The sequence below is a fragment of the Hydra vulgaris genome, chromosome 08 (assembly GCF_038396675.1).
Source record: "Hydra vulgaris chromosome 08, alternate assembly HydraT2T_AEP".
Taxonomy (NCBI): Eukaryota; Metazoa; Cnidaria; class Hydrozoa; order Anthoathecata; family Hydridae; genus Hydra; species Hydra vulgaris.
The window spans coordinates 10,557,064-10,577,500 of NC_088927.1; the positions used below are offsets into that span (position 1 = coordinate 10,557,064).

Here is a 20,437-nt window from a genome sequence, read left to right on the forward strand (position 1 = left end):
TTGAAGATACATAATTGTATTTTTCCTATTTTTGAAACATATATACGTATATATGTATAAATAAATATATATATATATATATATATATATAAATATATATATATATATATATATATATATATATATATATATATATATATATATATATATATATATAGATATATATTTATATATATATATATATATATATATATATATATATATATATATATATATTTATGTATTTACATATATACATGTATATATATATATATATATATATATATATATATATATATATATATATATATTTATATATATATATATATATATATATTTATTTATATGTATAAATCAAATAAGAAAACTCAGACTGTAATTAAAAAGAATGCCTACACAGTTTGCAAACGTCTTACAAAATCTGAGCTGTGACAATTGTAATTTAAAGGTACCACGAAAAGTGTACCGTGTTTATTTTCAAATAATAATATTGGAATGTTAAGGGGGCGACTATGCCTCCACTTCCCCATTATATTGAGGTCCAAATAAAATAATTTTCGTTTTGATTTAGTTTTAAATCTAATCTAGTCTTCTTTTTGTTGGTAATATCTGGAAATTTTTTCTATAGATACGGTCGTATGTTTTTTTCTTTAAGGAAGTTTTTAATTACATTTTCGAACGGCTATCAGAAAGTTGTTATCAGAAAAGTTTATTTAGTACTTATACGTAATTTCATTAAACTAAGATTAAAAACTTTTGGTAAAAGGATTCGATTTTTTTTAACAAAAAAAAAACAAAACACGTGGTGAAACTTGAATTTATTCATATTTAAAGCACTCAGCACATATAAAAGTGGTTTGCTAAAAACATTTCTTTTAATTTCAAACTCAATTCCGCATTTTTTTTGCAGAGTTTCTTTAGTTTGTAAATAAAATCTTTTTAGAGAAGTCATATTTAGAAAAATTTTAGCTTTAAGCATCCTTACAATATATTATAAGAGTTTAGTTTCAATGCTATCAATCTATGAATCTGTGAATATCAAAGCAGTCTTTCATCCAGTTTTACTCTTTTAACACAGTTTTTTTTTTTTTTATAAAGTTGGTATTAACTATAGAAATTGGTAAACTAAGAAAAGGATTTTTTAGTTTACTTACCTTATGGAAAAATAATACCTTATGAAAATACTATATTCTCTTTATTTTGAAATAATTGTTTTCCATTTATATGATTTTGAAAGCTGATTGTTTTCCGACATAATAATAGCGGCTAGTCATCGGCTAGTCAATTTTGGAGGGTGGCCGATGGACCATTAAAAATGCATATATAGGTCCACTGATAATTGGCTATAAAATGTATGCAGACAAAATATGACATACTTAGCATGACAAAACTCCAAATAAAAAAAAACATTGAATACATGAAATTGTTTGTTTGTATGGTTTTTCACTAAAAAGAAACTTGTTGGCGCTCTGCTACAACATTTCATGTTTCAGCTTCATATAAAAAATAACCTTAATGAGATAATAAAAAAATCTATAATCTGCTTAATACAGTTAATATATCGAACCAGATGCAGACATTTGATATGCACATATATTGCACAAAATTCGATTTAAAAGTCTTTTCAATAAACTAAAGCATGTAAAAATTTTGTAATAGCATTATTATTTTATTTCCTTTTACTCGAATTACTTTTAACAGATTGATGTAGAAAAGTGAAAACTACTTAGATTTTTTGAGCTCTGAATCCATTAACACAATCATGCATGTAAAAATCAATAAGTTTTAACCAATTTCTTCATTTTGTTTTAACAAACACGACCTTGTTTTTTACGGATTATTTTTATTTTTATTTTTTTTTTTGCTATTTACCTCCTCAAGGCCGAGAAACCCACTGCAGACGAGGAGGCTACGTAATAATGGTTATAACCCTCTCCCAACTCAATAACTCAGAAACACGAACCTTGGTGAACAAGGTTGCTGCGCGGAGAAACAACTTGAGCGCCGTACTACCAGGGACGAGGTAGGGATCGAACTCCGAACCTCTCGCTTATAAAGCAAGCGTTTTACTACTAAACCATTACTGCATCAATTTATAATAAATAAATCATTTTAATTCAAAATTTTGAAAAACCATTTTAAAAAATCGATCATTCTAATTCAAAATTTTGAAAAATTATTATAAAAACTCAATCACTTTAAATCAAAATTTATAAAAAAGCAATCATTATATTAATAATTTTATGAAAAATTATTGTTTATACATTTAATAATAAATTAATTTTTTGATTCCTTCATGTTTATATTAGTTTGAATTTATTATATATGTTTTTATTTTATTTAGAAAGCTAAGACAACAGTGTTTAGACACACTCAAGTCGTTTATTGCGAGTTGCACAGATCTAGTTCCTCCAGCACAAATACGATGGTTTGACATTATTCTTCGTTTACTTGAAAAATGGTTTTCATCATACCGAAATAAAGCTGCAAATGATCGAATGAAAAAAATAATGAAGTATCTTGCAAAAGATTGTGAAAAAGAACAGTTAAAAACAAACAAATGCCTTATGTGTTCGGAAGATTTGCTTCATAGCGACATTGCTCAAACCAGATGTAACCACATTTTTCATTATAATTGCATTTCATTAGCAATTAGAAAGCCTGGTGGACCATGTCCCGTTTGCTGCAACCCTGTTTTTAAAGTCGACTCAAATTTTTGGTTGATTTTCATAATAACCCGCGGACATGAATAACTCATAAACGCACAATTCCATTAACAAATAAATAATTTCCATTTTAAATTGAACCCACCAATGTTATTCTGGATAATAGTACGAGGAGCTCATAAACTTTGTATCGTAATCTTTCTATTACCACAACAAAAATGCTCAACTTTGATTAGCAAAACAAGTTAACACCATGATAAGCACTCTATCGTAAAAATTGGAACTTTAGGATCCCTTTTTACAATATTATGCATATCTTTTTACAATATTACGATTTACGTCATTATTTTATTTTTAATACAATAACTTTAATGAAAAAATGTTAGTAAAGAAAAGTGATATCCAGAAAATATGCACAAAGTTACAGTTTAAACCTTAAAATACACCTTCGCATAAACTTTTGTTGTTAAATATATATTATTTTTGAATGACCACCTAAGAGGATTACCTGTAATGCAAATCCTTTAATGCTAAAAAAAAATCGTCTTGTTAAAACTGCTATTCAGCTCACCAATTGCTTGTCTATCTATCAATCCGATATAAAAAGGAATATGCAAGCAGTTAAAAAAAAAGTAATTTTACTAAGCAAAAAAGTTGTTACCCAAAACTCGTCTTACTCTCAAAACCTATTCCAAAAAAGGTATGCAATTAGTGTTTCAGTTAAAAAAACAAAATTTTACTGTTCCCTCTGCAAACAAATGTCTTAATAAACAAATCGAGTCTTTTTTCTCTAAAGTTGATCACATCTACAGGTTTAGCGTTTCCAAGCTTCACTGATCAGGATAGCAAGATTTTTAAAACTAACTTTAATAAAACTGTAATTTTTGATATCCGGGTAAAAAAAAAAGGATCAGTTGATCACAAGCAATTGCATAAGTAAAAGTAAAATCAAAAAAGCAAAAGCTCTCGGCATAAGAAATTGCTCAAAAACACGTGTTTAAAGTTTTTTTTTGCTTTTGCTTAGTGGTAAATTGCTTTCGCTACTGAGTAAATGCTTTATACCGCTTTCAATAGAAGTTGTTTCTTTATAACTTTTAATTTAAAAATGGCTGCTTTTACTGTAAATGAGACTGATAAAAATGCTTACCAAAGTATAAATAATGATAACTAATGCAACGATGAGTTATATACGTCATTATATATATCATGGTACCATTTTTAAAAGTAAATTAAAATTACAAAATAATAAAATAAATGTTTAATTATCAAATCAAATTAAAAAGCAACGACAATAGAGGCTCGTATAAATGTAAGCAACTGCTTGCAGCTTTTTGAGTTTTAGTTTTTTTTATTCACGCACTTTTCTCATATGTGAGCATAGTTGTTGACTTTAAACACGATATAAGTTTTTATAAATATATCAGATCAAGAAAAGACATATTAAAGCGTTGCTGTTTTTGTCACAATCAAAACAAACTTGGTTAGCAATATATAATTTCAAAACGGTGGCTCTATTTATGGCTCGTTAACTTTTTGAAATAAAACAGATGACAGTGATACAACTTGGGCTGTATTTTCATTTTTTGTTTAAAGATTTGTACTCTTGATATCTGTTACTTGTGATATCTGTTACTTGTGATATCTGTTACTTGTGATATCTGTTACTTGTGATAGCTGTTACTTGTGATATCTTATAACAGGTAACCATTTTAAGCATTGTTATATCTAATTAGTTATCGCAATACTTAGTATCGTGACAAGACATATCTTTCATTCTCTATACTTTCTTTTGTATTTATTAAATAGTACTTATGACTTCTATTGTAAGAATAGCATTTTTGATGTCTGTTAAATATCGTTATAACTTAAATATGGATAAGGTATGTTTTTTATAAGCGATATAGAGCAACTACAACTCGCTTTTTACTTTTGACTTCTGTAGCAAGACTTGTAGTTGTGATATCCGTTAGATATCGTTGTACATAAAGTAGTGACAACTTATATACGGAGATACAGTTCACGCTCTACCATTGATTTTAACTGTATCTTTGATATTCGAATGACTTGTACTTTTAACTTCTTTTAGAAGTCTCTACTAATTATCTCTCATACATAATTAAATACGCTTTATAATGGTATAAGTATGAAAAAAAAAAGATTAGTTTGCCATATTTCAAAGTTTGATAAACTCAGTCTGGGCATTTAGAAATCACCCGTTATATTGTCTTGATCTCTCACTTGATATTTAACTTTGTGTCTTGTTTTCTATACAACTGTTTTCAGATGAAGCTTCTTCTGGTCTTCTTTTTATCTTCTTTATTTGCAGCTTCTACTTCTATTTGTAACTACTACTTTTTTAATCTTTTGATTCTGTTCTCTACCTTAGTAGATCTCTTAATTGTCTTTCTATGAAATACTGTTATAATTAGATTTGTTCTTCTAAAAATGGCTTTTCACTTTTAAACTAGGTTTAAAAACACATTGTAAATTAAATTTATCAATTACTATGATACCAAATTTATCAATTATAATATACAAAATTAATAATTAACTTACTATTTAGATCTGAAATATTTTTGCATAAAGAATGATACGGACGTGATTTGAAGTGCTTGTAATATAACTTAAAATTTTATTTATAAATTTTATAAAAAAGAGAGAACTAAACAATTTTTGAAAGAAAACAAAACGAGTTTGCTTATATTACCTCAGCTAAAATGAAAATTTTAACGAAACGTTTCGATAAACTCAAAATTTGTACAATGATAAAGATAACAAAAACAAATAATAAAAGATTTGTACTCTCGTTGTTAAATAGTAATATTTTTAGAAACCAAATGCAATGAAATAAAAGAATTTATTTCTGCTCATGATAAAATAAGTTTGTCAAAACTTGAAATAATAAAACAAAAAACAAAACAAATATTAACAACGACGTTAAAGATAAAAGTGACATTTCCAAAATCAGAAACAAACTAAAAAGGATAGAAGATTGCTTGCGTAGGAGTATTTAATTGATTAAGTTGCTTTCTGCCTTATTAAGTCTGACTAATACAAAAAGTACAGGATCAGATAAAGTTAGCGTCAGTATATTAAAATTAGTGTATGATATAATTAAATCAATCTTTCTTAAGACTCAAGATGGTCAGACCCCTCAAATTACAGGCTTATTTCTGTCTTTTTCGTGTTTTCCTAAATAGCTTAAAGGAATAATATACAACAGACTGTATACATATTTATTTGAAAATGATATATTATACAGTTAGCAATTCGGTTTAAAAAAAAAAACGAACTCGCAAAAGTGGAGTTACTTGACCATTTATCTAACGTCTTTAAAGAAGACTGTTTTACACTTGGAGTTTTCATTTATCTGTCTAATGCTTTTCACACCGTAATTCATTCAATTCTAATTTAAAAAATGAAGAATTACGGAATAAATGATTCAAACCCACACTGGTGAATGGTTTATATACAACAAAGAGTCTTTGAATGTTCCAAAAACAAAGTTTTTTCCTTTTTCAACAAACCAAACAACTCAAAAGGAATCCAAATTTATAAAACTGTCATTAAAAGGCAAACATGCGTTAATTTTTTAGGATTGAATTTTAATAAAAAAATTTTTTTAAATCTTATTTATGGTATTGCCTGTTTTTTTTAGAAGTGTTTTGAAAAAAGTACACATTATATTTATTTAAAAATTTATTTATTAGTATTTTATTTAAATAAGCATATAAAAATGAATCAGCAGAAAAATGCTATCTTTCATTTCCCCAGTATTTTATTAATAAGAACCTTGAGATGCTTAGCTAGTTTCATAATGTCTTTTTCAAAATTAGATAGTAGCAGGAACTACTAAAACACCGGGACGCAACACTATAATCTCATGTAATTTTGACAAGAGGGCTGAAAAATTGAAACAGCATAAAGTTTATTTTTAAGACTATTTAACGTGCTTTTAGGTGTTTTGAGATTGATAAGGCGTTTTATTAATTTTTTAAATGATGTTAACATTACGTAATTTCAACAACAACAAAAACTATATACAATATAATTGGTATGATTAATTTATTTTTAATTTTATCATGTAAAAACTTACGGTTACGGAAGTTTACGGTTTACGGCAAGCGAAGATGGCGGCTTAATTGAGCATCAATTTACTTTTCTTCTAATCCGTGGTTATCAAAGCAATCACAAAAGAAAAAAAAATATAGAACATAGTCAATATATTCATAATTCAATATATTCAGTTGTTGAAGTTGTTTAAACGTTGTTGTTTTTTAGTTGTTGTTTTCTGGATGTAAAGTTGTTCAAAAAATTCAGCTGATGAAAGTTTTGGTTTTGTGATTGTTGTTTTTAGGCAAATTTTTTTGTTTTGTTTACTTGGTAAATTCGAACAGAATTGTTTCTGATTTAAATTTAATAAAAGAAAAAGAACTTGATCATCATAAAGGAAACGAAGAAATAATGGAAATAACATTGAAAAATATAGAGAAATTAATTACAAACAAACTCGAAGAACGAAAAAAGAGTATTCTAGAAGAAACGGAGCGCCTGTTAAAAAATCAAGAAAAAAATTTTACTGGTATATTTAGTGCAAATTTAAAAATACACACTAATCGATTAGATAAAATTCAAAAAGAAGTAGACACTAACAAATCGAAAGTCTTGAGCATAGAAAAAGACCTACGCGATTTTAAAGAAAGTCTTAACTTTCAAGAAATAAGCATCACAAAAAAATTAAATCAGACCACTAAGCGTTATGAAAAAGAAATTAACAATTTAAATAAAAAGGCATTAGATCTGGAGAACTGGTCTCGAAGGAATAATTTAAGAATAGACGGGATTTATAAAAAACGAAATGATAATTGGGCTGAGTGCGAAAATGTAGTAAAGGAAATGTTCAAAAACCAACTAAAAATTAAAAATGATAGAGTTATAGAAAAAGGTCATAGAATAGGCCCACCTAAAGAAGATAAAAAGCCAAGAACTATTGTCCAAAAGTTGTTAAATTTTCAAGACAAAACAAAAATACTTTATGCTACAAAAAACTTGCGAGGAACAGGGATTTATGTTAATGAGGATTTCGCTAAAGAAACGATCGAAAACCGAAAAAGTTGTGGGATCCAGTCAAAAAGCTGCGACTCGAAGGTAAGTATGCAGTTATAAAATATGATAAATTTTTTTCTGGAGAATTTTGGAAGTAAATGTGATCGTTCTTAAAAAGAACTCTTTCTTAATTTATTTGTTATAACTAATCATGGCTTTAAAAAGTGACTATGAAACTCTTGCCTTTAATATTTTTGGAACGAAATTTTTTTCATTACACGAAAACTGCGACCCAGATATTATTTATGTTCATGATACAAAAATCGAATGTTCTTACTATTATCCAAGTGAATTAAAAGGAATTCTATTTAAGAATGTTAACAAGGAAAGCAACGTTTAAATAAGAATTCTACACGTAAATATCAGAAGCATTAATTGCAATTTTGAAAAGTTCCAAAATCTACTTGAGGAAACTAAATACTTTTTTAATATTATTTGCTTAACTGAAACTTGGGCTACCTCAAACGACACTGATAAAAATTCTAAATTTTATCTTTCTCATTTTGAAATGATTTCTCTTGAAAGGCAAATAAAAAAGCGTGGTGGTGGAGTTCTTTTTTACGTTCATGAAAATATTAGGCATTGCTGTAGAAATGATCTTTGCGTTTCAGACGGCAATGGAGAAATATTAACAATTGAGATTATTAATGAACGAACAAAAAACATTTAATTAGCTGTTGTTATCGACCGCCAGATGGCGTAAGCGAGAACTTGAGCATGTTTTTACAGCAAAAAGTTATTGCGAAAGGTAACAACAAAAAGAAAAAAAACTTTCTAATTAGTGATTTTAATATGAATTGTTTTGACTACAATGACGATAACAAAGTTAGATATTTTTATGATGCAATTTTTAAATCTGGAGCAATTCCTTTAATAAATCGTCCAACTAGAGTAACAAAAAATTCAGCAACTTTGCTGTATAATATTATTTCCACAGACTTGTTCAACAGTGATATAAAATTGGGCAAGTTAAAAACAGATATTTCAGACAACTTTATTATTTTTCTAACCATAAACACTGACCAACCACAACAAAAATTAAATAAAGTTATAAAAAACGTTTTTTTAAACCTTCAAATGTTAAGTTTTTCAAAAATCAACACTTAATATTACATTGGAAACACTTAAATTCTAATGAAAACGCAAACAACCTTTATGAAAAGTTCTTTGAAACATTCACCTCTATTTACGAAACTAATTTCCCATTTATTACAGTTACATTAAAAACAAATCACTTTAATAATCCCTGGATTACTAAAGGATTCAAAAAATGTCTTAAACAAAACAAAAGCTACACATTAAATATCTGAAAACAAAAACACCAGCTAGTGAAAAAATTTACAAAGACTACAAAAATCTTTTCGAAATAATTCGAAAAATTTAAAAAAAACTTACTATTCAAAAGTAATTAATAAAGTTAAAAATGACTCAAAAAGAACTTGGACAGTATTAAAAGCAAAAACTGGAAAACAAAAAACATGCTCAAGCTCTTTGCCACAAATGCTTAAAGTCGATAACAATAGCTTGTATGAAGCACAAATAATAGCTCATGAATTCAATAGAAATTTTACTGAAATTGGATTAACGCTGTCAAGAAAAATACCAAATACCCAAACCTCATTTTATGATTTTTTGGTACCTATTGATAAAGATATTTGCTCTGAAGAGTTATCTGCCGAACTATTATTTGATGGGTTTGAAAAAGCTTTAATATCCTTAAAAAAAAAATAAAGCACCTGGTACAGATGAAATAAACGGGAATATAATTATAGATTGCTACGAACAATTAAAAAATGTTCTTTTTAAAATTTTCAGAGCATCAATTCATCAAGGTAATTTTCCTGAACGTTTAAAACTTGCCAGGGTTATCCCTATCCATAAAGAAGGCGACAGATCCAATATCAGTAACTATCGTCCTATCTCTGTTCTTTCTATATTTTCTAATATTTTAGAAAGAATTATCTTCAACAGAGTATACAATTATTTTAATTACAACAACTTATTTCATGACAATCAGTATGGTTTCAGAAAAGGAAGTTCAACAGAACATGCCATTATTCAATTTATACATAACATCTCTGAATCTTTTTATAAATCTCAATATACACTAGGTGTCTTTATTGACTTATCAAAAGCTTTTGATACGGTCAATCACCGAATTTTAATCAAAAAAATTAAACATTATGGTTTAAACAATAAAATTATAAAATGGTTTAAAAGCTATTTAACGAATCGAAAACAACTTGTGTATAGTAGTGATGGTCAGCAAATTGAACCCCTGAGCATAACCTGTGGTGTTCCACAAGGTTCTATTCTCGGACCACTACTATTTTTAATCTATGTAAACGACTTAAGCAATGCTTCCAAATTGAAAAGTATTATGTTCACTGATGATACTAATATTTTCTTATCCCATACTGATGTTTATGAACTCTTTCAACTACAAACAAAGAACTCAATCCATTTCTTATTTGTTCAAAGCTAATAAATTAACTTTAAATATTAACAAAACAAAATTGATTATCTTTCACTCCTGCGCAAAAAAACGTTTTTTACCAAGTAATATGCCTCAAGTTTATATTGATGAAACGATAAGAGAAAGAGGTAATGCTATAAAATTCTTAGGTGTTTATCTTGATGAGAATATTATTTGGAGAAAACATATTGATCATATAAGCACCAAAATTTCTAAAAACATTGGCATTTAATACAAAGCCCGAATTTATCTAAACAAAAAAAACCTAATCTAACTCTATCATTCATTTATACACAATTATATAATTTATGCAATCATCGCCTAGGAAAGTACGGATAAAAGTAAATTACAACATTTTTATCGCCGTCAGAAACATGCAATCCGCGTAGTTAATTATGCGGATCGCTTTTCACATTCAAAACATTTTTTTGATTATATAAAGGTTTTAGATGTTTATAAACTGAACGTACTTAATGTCTTATGTTTTACTTTTATTTGGAAAAACGATTTATCTTTATTTGTTTTTAAGGACCTTTTTTCTTTAAAACCAATAAATAAGTACACATTAAGAAATTTTAGTTTTTTAAGTGAACCTTTTTGTAGAACTAAGTTCAATCAATTTCGTATTTTATATCGTGCACCCAATGTTTCGAATAAATTAGTATTACCTAATTTTGATCCTTCTATTACTCTTCCTGTTTTTAAAATTAAGTTAAAAAAAATTAGTTCTCTCTATGGACAATATTTTAAAATTCACCTAAAAATAAATGTAAAATGTATTTGTTAAATCTTGAGCTTATTATAAATTGAATGTGTTGTATATTCGCATTATGTAAATACGTTTAATCTTATTTATATGTATATATATATATAGATATATATATATATATATATAGATATAGATATATATATATATATATATATATATATATATATATATATATATATATATATATATATATATATATAGATATATATATATATATATATACATATATATATATATATATATATATATATATATATATATATATATATATATATATATATATATATATATATATGTATATATGTATATATATATATATAAATGTATATATATATATATATGTATATATATATACATATATGTTTTACATATATATATATATATATATATATATATATATATATATATATATATATATATATATATATATATATATATATATGTATATATATTTTTTTTATATATATACGTTATAAATATTATTTTTACGGTTCCGATGATAAAATCCTTATGATCTTCTTTTGGAAACCTAGCTTTATATTGTTAGTACACTGAATTGTATTATTTGCATAATAGTATTACGACTTATGTTTATGTATAACGGCTTATGAATAATGTAACACGACTAACATCGTAAACTTAAATAAAAATTAAAAACAGCAACAAAGTTTAACTTCTCTTTAATTGTGTGTTGTAACATACTAATAATGCTGTAAAGGAGTTTTCATTTCAAGTTTATTCGTTTTATTTTACTGTAGATTTGATATTTTGCATTAATAATTAAACAAAATTTGTCTGAGCCATACAGTTTTGTTAAACCCTTGAAGAAGCAATTTTAAATGGTGGAGACAATTGGGTAATGGACAATTTTTATAAATCAAAAGGTAGAGCTGTATTCAAATCGAAAAAAAGCTTCGAAACATACTTCGCACATTGAAACCGCAGCTCTGCATAAGGTATTAAAATGAAAAGTGAATAAGCTTGTCTAACATACTAAAGTATATGTTCAGCAGGATGACATAGTCAACCAAGGTAAACCAAATTTATAAATTTAGATGTATTTGTATCAATGGTATTGGAAATACAAATACATAAAGCAAACTTACGTTCTTTATAAAATATTGATAGAGCAGCATTTTTTTCTTTTAATATGGCATCTATTGATGCGAGACACATATTAAAATAACAAATATAATCTTCAATTAGTTTTAAGTGACAACAATCGGATTGAGCAATAGAGCATTGAGATATAGGCAAATCAATAACATCCAATTTACTAAACAATTTTGAATGTTGTAAACGCAAGCTATTTTAGACTTCCTCCATCGAAATATAGTAATTGCCACTACAAAGTTGCCTAACAAAAATAAATCACAATTTGAAATAATTAGAATTTTTTTATTTAAATTGCCTTTAGAAAGAATGTATATACATAGGTCCATATAAAAAAAATGATCTTAATTGTAGAAAGGTTAGAATATTGTCAAATATTTTTATAAAATTACTATAAAAATGGTTTTAAAAGCATAAATAAACTAAAAAAAAATTTAAAAACCAATATCATCCAAGTTCTCCCTCAAATCGATTACCTGAAATATTCCAGGGAGAACATACTGATGATTTTGAACGTATACTTGGTTATGCATAAATTTCATTAAAAAGAAGACAGCGACGCTTTTCAGAATTCGATATTTCAAATACACATCAGGTAATGAGTTTCTGGATCTATATATATATATATATATACATATTTATATATTTACATATATATATATATATATATATATATATATATATATATATATATATATATATATATATATATATATATATATATATATATATATATATATATATATAGATATATATATAGATATAGATTTATATACATATATATATATATATATATATATATATATATATATATATATATATATATATATATATATATACATATATATATATATATATATACATATATATATATATATATATATATATATATATATATATATATATATATATATAGATATATATATATATATATATATATATATATATATATATATATATATATATATATATATATATGTATATATATATATATACACTTTACAAACATATATGCATTATGCATAATCACTCAAACATTAGATATTGTTAATATGAAATTAAGTTTAAAGTAACCTATAGTAATGATTAAAGATGAGTTTAATATGGGTTTTGTGCAAAATAAGTACTTATAGAAAACTTACTTGATATTATAGAAAACTTGATATTTAGATCATTTAGGATAATGCATACTGCATCCTAAAACCCAGTGCTTTTTAAAAATACCCATATTATTTGAACATTTATTTGGTAAAGCTGATTAATTTGACATAACTCTTTTTCACTTGGAAACTTGTAAACTTTGACAAATTGCTCGGTACTACAATTTCTAGGCATGTCTCAAATTATTTTACAAAATTAAATTTGTTTTTATGTTAATATTCTAAACTAAATTTTTTTTCATTTAACTAAATAAAATATAATACAAAAATTGAAACAATATTATTTACAGTTTAGTTTTAATTTAAATTATAAAACATAAAATTTTTAGTATGCACAGCTGAAGTCTTACCATTAACAATGCAATAATGGTTTACTATTAAAGCATTGCGCAAAGTGTTATTAGTATTGTGCAAAGTATCATTATTTATAGTACAATAATGATAAAGTTTTAATAAACAATTAACAAAGTAATAATAATAATAATAATAATAATAATAATAATCACAAAGTGTTATTATTTTACAGCTGCGGCGCTAGGCAAATCGTGGACGTCGGCGAAATTATCTTTGCGAGGCCCATTTATGTAAAAAACACAAAACAACTAATAAAAACAAACCTTGATTTCGTCGATTCTTGAATTTTTATTGAGCATAATATTTTATTGAAAGTTATAAACACAAGTTAGAGCAGTTATTGTTAATTATTGTAAACATATTTATTTTACACTTTTATTTGATATATGTATTCACACTTTTTGTTTTTAATATTTAAATAGGTTTCGTTATAAGTTTAAAATTTAGATTGAAAAATTTAAGAAGAGCATTATGGTTTTGTTGTTAATTACAATATGACTTAATTACAATAATTACACGAACAATCACAAATTGCAAAAAAAAAACTTTTCGGCTTTGAGCCTCGCTGAATCTTTTTTAAATTGTGTCATAACTAAAACCGGCTGCTATTTTAACAAAATAGATAAATCAGATAGTCTCTTTTCACTCATCGTGCTTCTAAAGAAGATCTTAATCAGTTTCAACTTTGAGAAGCTTCTCTAAGCAGAAGCTGTACGCTGGAGCAGAATCAGTTGAATGAGTTTCGTAAAAAATTTCATCATACTGGAACTTACAGCTTGGTTGTGATTTCAATGTTTCAGTATTTCTTGATCTTTTTGATGCATCAGATTCACATGTTCTTTCTATATCTCTGACTCTCGTTGGTTTTCCAGACATGGTTTTGGACTTATGTTTGGACTAAAAAAGTATAGTTAGGTACTAGCATGAATATTAAGCTTTGATTTTGGTTTTGTTCATGGTTTAATCTTTAGGTCAAGATCATTTTTAATTAAATATTTAAATTTACGTGTAATTAATTAAATAAAGAGTTAAACTTTTTTATAAAAGTTTGTAATATTAACTTACTTAGTTATTGTTTTTTATAACTTTTATAATAGGTTGTAGTTCTAAGCAATAGCTGCGCTATATGCCTAAATAATTACGCTATAATTAATATTTAAATTATAACTGAATAAACTAAGTCACTTGCTGTATTCGTACAAAAATGGAATAGAATGAGACAATCGAATTTTTTTATAGATCTAGAATCGAATATTAACATTCCTCGTAAATTATATAGATAACAATACGTAACGCCTTAGAGCCAGTAAACAGTAATAAACAATATTTAAAAATGCATTTATGTTATCAGGAACAGTTGGAATAAGATTGATAAGTAGAAAATGATATTTATTTAAAGTTGAAGTAATATAATACCGACGATATAACCGTCAAGTAAACATATTTTCGTTCAGTAAAGCAAAATAAGATATATAAGATTTTATCAGTTATAACTAAGATGCAATATTTAATTTTAGTATACTTTGGCGAGGCCCCTTCAAACGCGCGGCTGTTGGCAGTCGCCGACGCCAAACACCGCCACTGTTTTTTTATTAGCAAAATATTATTAATGTACAAAGTCGAGACCTAAGGTTACTTCTATCAAGGGACAACTTTAATACCGGAACTCAACAATCTTTAAAATATCTTGATTATTTGATATTCTTAGAAAATCTTCTCTTTTCTATTTTTTACTACAATCGGTGCCTATAATAAACACGTATCATAAACACTACAACTTAAGTGTATATTATGTGTAGCTTTGATAGAGTAAATCTACAGCCCACTGATAAATACTGGAGAGCGCATCACTTATATTGAAATTAAAGACGAAAAAATGACTTGGCGCCCAAATTGTGAGAACCCACGATTCGTTACAAAGAGCTTGAAATTTTAAGAAAAAAAAAACAACAAAAGAAGAAAGAATGAAAAGGGTTAAAAGTACTTAAAAATTAGAAGGAAAAAAAGACAACTTCAACTAAATAATAAAAATCTGTTGTGAAATGTCTTACATATGATCGTATTCTTTTTATAATATATTTGGATTCTTATGTTGATATTCAAAATTTGTGATTATAAGTACAAGTTGAAAATATAATACTCCTAAAAGTAAGTAAATCTTATTTTCAACTTTTTTACTAAAATATATATGTTGAATAGCATTCTATATATTGCTGCTAATAATAGATTATAGATATATATGTATATATATATATATATATATATATATATATATATATATATATATATATATATATATATATATAAATATATATATATATATATTTTACTTTATTATTTATGATAAAAAATAGTTTTGGGTATGTAAAAACTGTCCTAATTAATTATTAAATAATAATAATATGTTGCATATCTCTCTCTCTCTCTCTCTCTCTCTCTCTCTCTCTCTCTCTATATATATATATATATATATATATATATATATATACAACATATTTGAAAAAATTTTGAATATAAAAAATTTTAAGGGGTTGCTACCGACCCTCGATCATTAACTAGGTCCCTTATATTATTAAAAAAAATGTTTTTCAAAGGTATGTCATGTTGGATCTCAAATGAAGCGAAATTATGAAAAAATTTAAAAATATGAATCATTTTATACAAAAACAAAGATAAAAGCAATTGTAATTGAAAAATCTTGTTAAATTCCCAATTTTTCATTTTTCGTTGAAAAAATGTAACATTTTGTTAACTAAAATCTAAAATAAAAATTTAATTATAAAATGATTAATATTTTTAAAATTTTTATATAATTTTCCTTCATTTGAAACCCAACATAACATACTTTTGAAAAACTTTTTTTAATAATATTTGGGACCTACTTAATGTTCGAGGGTTTTTTATATTCAAAATATTTCCAAATCTATCATTTTTTTATTATACACAACATATTCAGGGGGTGCCAGCAGTCATTTTCAAAAAAATTTGTTTTTAGAACCACCCTAATATATATATATATATATATATATATATATATATATATATATATATATATATATATATATATATATATATATATATATATATATATATATATATATATATATATATATATATATATATATATATATGTATTCATATATATATATATATATATATATATATATATATATATACATATATATATATATACATATATATATATATATACATATATATATATATATATATATATATATATATATATATATATATATATATATATATATATATATATATATATATATATATATATGTGTGTGTTCGTATGTATATATATAATACATACAATATATTTATAACTTTAGAATTTTTAGATATAAATATAACTTTATAAAATATTTTAACTTGCTTATTACTTATATACTAATATAGCAATTACAATAATACTAAAATAGCAATTAAAAATCCAACTAAATCAGTTTTTCTTTTTGTCGTATGCTTTAATCTATAAGATAAGTCTTTCAATTTGAAATATAGTCATATGCTTCATCAAGAATTTCATCACATATATTTTTATTACTCATTTTTAGTTCAGATTTACAGCTTTTAGCAAAGTGATTTCTTGAGTTTAAAATGTCAAACAATCTTGCAATTATTCTAATAAATTTAAATGTTGCATCACTTCCTTGAAACTGTATTAATTTATGGTCTTAGCAACAGAACTCAATTGCATAAGCTACACTTGATCTAATTGCCTGAGCAGGAAGGTTTACTTTAAATATTTGTTGCCTCAATTTATTTTCAAGGCGTAATCCTTCATCTTCTTTCAGTTTTTGATGATAAACGATATATTTCCATGCTATTGCATTTTTTTGCAATCAAACAAAGCATCACTATTTCCGAATTAGCTTGAGCATGTGTATAATATGAAGGAGAGTATAAACTTTTTTATCGGAGTTAAAAGGATGAGTGATAGTAGTGTTTATTTTTAAAGCATCAATTGAAACACCAAGGTTTGATAACATGGAAATGTGACATAAGGGTCCATCATAGGTTAGTGATATCACTTCAACACCAACATCCGTCAATCGTTTAATACATAAATTTGCAAAGTTTGCTCCTTCGACACCATTTAACCCATCTATTTAAAAATATCCACATGGAACTTTCCATAAACTGTTTATAATAACAGCCATGAGAACTAGGGCATCTTTTGCAACTGGGAATGAATCATCTTGTATGCTATTGCCAAGACCAAGATATTCCTTAAATGCTTTTCCATCCCCTTGATATGTGTTTTTAAATATCCGTTTCATCTAACATAAGTGAGCAAATGACTTTAGATGCAAACAATGGCTTTGTAAAACCTGGTTTTGCTGAAACTTTTTCCTACCATTTCCTGATTTGTGCTTGATGTGGTAACTTAAAATTAAATAATTTTCCACGTAATCATAAACTTTACTTGATTAAAAACTGCAGAGTAAATGCAGAGGATTTGATTTCTTTTGAATATTTAAAACCTTACAATAATATTTACGCATTATGATTATTCTGGTTAGAGCTTGAGAAGCTTCTGTGTTTTTATGTTTTTAACAGCATTTCTTCACAATTTAATGATTTTTTTGTTTTTGACATAATATTTTTACAACTGATTTAAGAGATGTTATCTTTTTTTTCATTATTCAAAATTTTTGCTGTTCTGCTATTACCTTCTTTTTCAAATGCACCAAAAAAAAAAAAAAATAGATCGTAGAAATAAGATAATTATCTTGTTTCTGCGATGTATTTTTTTTTTCTCTTGAGTTAAACTGCAATTATATATTTTTTTTGGGGAGCCAACTTTCATGCAGATAGGTATAACTTTCAAATGCAGATAGGTATAATTTTCAAAAGTTGATCGATTAACAGGAACTTTTCTCTCCTTCATTTTCTAGTATTGAAAGAAAATTTATATATATATATATATATATATATATATATATATATATATATATATATATATATATATATATATATATATATATATATATATATATATATATATATATATATATATATATATATATGTATATATATATATATATATGTATATATATATATATATATATATTTATATATATATTTATATATATATATATATATATATATATATATATATATATATATATATATATATATATATATGTATATATATATATATATATGTATATATATATATATATATATATTTATATATATATTTATATATATATATATATATATATATATATATATACATACGACGACTCATTTATATGTATGAATATGTATATATATATATATATATATATATATATATATATATATATATATATATATATATATATATATATATATATATATATATTTATATATATATATATATATATATATTTATATATATATATATATATATATATATATATATATATATATAAATGAGTCATCAGCAGCAATTCATAAATCCAGATGTAATTACTATAAGGCATAATTAAATTCAGCAAACGGTAGTCAGAACGGAACATAGGAAATTCCAAGAAATTACTACATTTTAATAGTTCTTAAACTAAATACTCAATAGCAGAAGCAAAATGCAATTATTAAGTCAATATTTCATTCATAAACTTGAAAGTGTACAAAATACTATCCAGGAAAGACTTGCATAAAACCCAAAATCTAAATTCATCTCAGAGTTTTTCACAGTAATTATATTAACAATATTTGGTACAGTCACACCTACAGATGTGTCAAGACATTGCCACTTGATGATATTTCAACATACATCCTTGAATCTTGTTCAGTCCATGTCCAAATCTTATTCAGAACTTTTCAGTCCAATAATTGCTCACCTTTGTGACCTCTCATTCTAATCTGGAGTTTTGCAAGCTTCATATAAAGTTGATCAAACAATACCAATTCCCAATAAATCAGGCCTAGCAGAATTGACTTATCAAATCTACACCCAATATCAAAACTCAATACAGTTTTTAAAATTCTTGAAAAGCTTGCATTTTCTCGTCTTCTTCCACACGTAACTTCATCTATTAACTTCAATCCTTTAGAATCTGGTTTTAGATCGAATCACTCAACCGTAACAGCACTATTAAAAATATGCAATGACATCCTGCTAATCATTGGTGATGCTTTAAACAATATTCTTCTATCTTTGAACATAACTTTAGCATTTGATATAATTGATCACAGCCTGCTAATTTTCCGTAATAAATTCTAATTTTGTGTCACAAATATTGCAATAAAATATCTGACATCATACTTGCACTCTCGAAAATCTTTTGTTTTTATTAGATCAACAAAATCTAAACCAATAGCAAGTTCAACAAGAGCACCACAGGGTGTTAGGCCCATATCTGTTTTCGATTTTTGTTTCACCTATATATCGTTTTATATCTAAACTCAGTACAAATCATTATCAATATGCTGATGATACTCACATTTATAGCATCATCAACCCAGGCATAGATAGTATTAATGACATTAATGTGTTTGCTGATACAGTTACAAATTGGTTTCTAGAAAATGGACTTCTGCTCAACTCAAATAAAACAGAAGCTGTCTTATTTCGATATAGCAAACATTTTCGCAAGCATAATAATGATTCAAATATATTTTACATATATTTAAATTATTACTTAAATTTCATCGATATAACTAAATCTGTTTTTATCAGATTAAGTTTTCTTTAAAAGAAACATTTAAAGGTGTAGGAGAAGTAAGGGCATAACCACATTTGGAGGAACAACCGCTTTTTAACATTTCCCTTTGAAAAATTGTTGCTAATATGGCAAAAATAAAA

At 25.2% G+C, this 20,437-nt stretch overlaps 1 protein-coding gene and 1 long non-coding RNA gene across 2 annotated transcripts in view; one reads left to right on the forward strand and one right to left on the reverse strand.

The window, feature by feature from the left end:
• Window positions 1–1,898: 1,898 nt before the first annotated feature.
• LOC136083001 (uncharacterized) lies at window positions 1,899–10,236 on the forward strand. Its single transcript, XM_065802413.1, has 6 exons — window positions 1,899–2,002; window positions 2,324–2,592; window positions 7,003–7,793; window positions 8,426–8,499; window positions 9,188–9,445; window positions 9,567–10,236. Exons 1-6 carry the CDS (start codon window positions 1,899–1,901, stop codon window positions 10,234–10,236), a joined length of 2,166 nt encoding a protein of 721 aa, XP_065658485.1.
• A 1,244-nt stretch (window positions 10,237–11,480) lies between these two features.
• The window catches only part of LOC136083608 (uncharacterized), a 17,483-nt gene continuing 8,526 nt past the window's right edge, over window positions 11,481–20,437 (reverse strand). The window contains exons 2-3 of the long non-coding RNA XR_010639935.1: window positions 12,586–12,721; window positions 11,481–12,353 (exon numbers count right to left, since the gene is read on the reverse strand). This is a non-coding gene — a long non-coding RNA (uncharacterized LOC136083608). The remainder of the gene's footprint in view (window positions 12,354–12,585; window positions 12,722–20,437) is intronic.

What these genes read in the sequence shown, in the direction of transcription:
- LOC136083001 (XM_065802413.1), top strand. Translation starts at nt 1,899, where the DNA reads ATGGTTATAACCCTCTCCCAACTCAATAACTCAGAAACACGAACCTTG. An exon ending in GCCGTACTACCAGGGACGAG is followed by an intron (nt 2,003 to 2,323) that starts GTAGGGATCGAA and finishes TATTTTATTTAG; the next exon opens with AAAGCTAAGACAACAGTGTT. An exon ending in GCCGAACTATTATTTGATGG is followed by an intron (nt 9,446 to 9,566) that starts GTTTGAAAAAGC and finishes TAAAATTTTCAG; the next exon opens with AGCATCAATTCATCAAGGTA.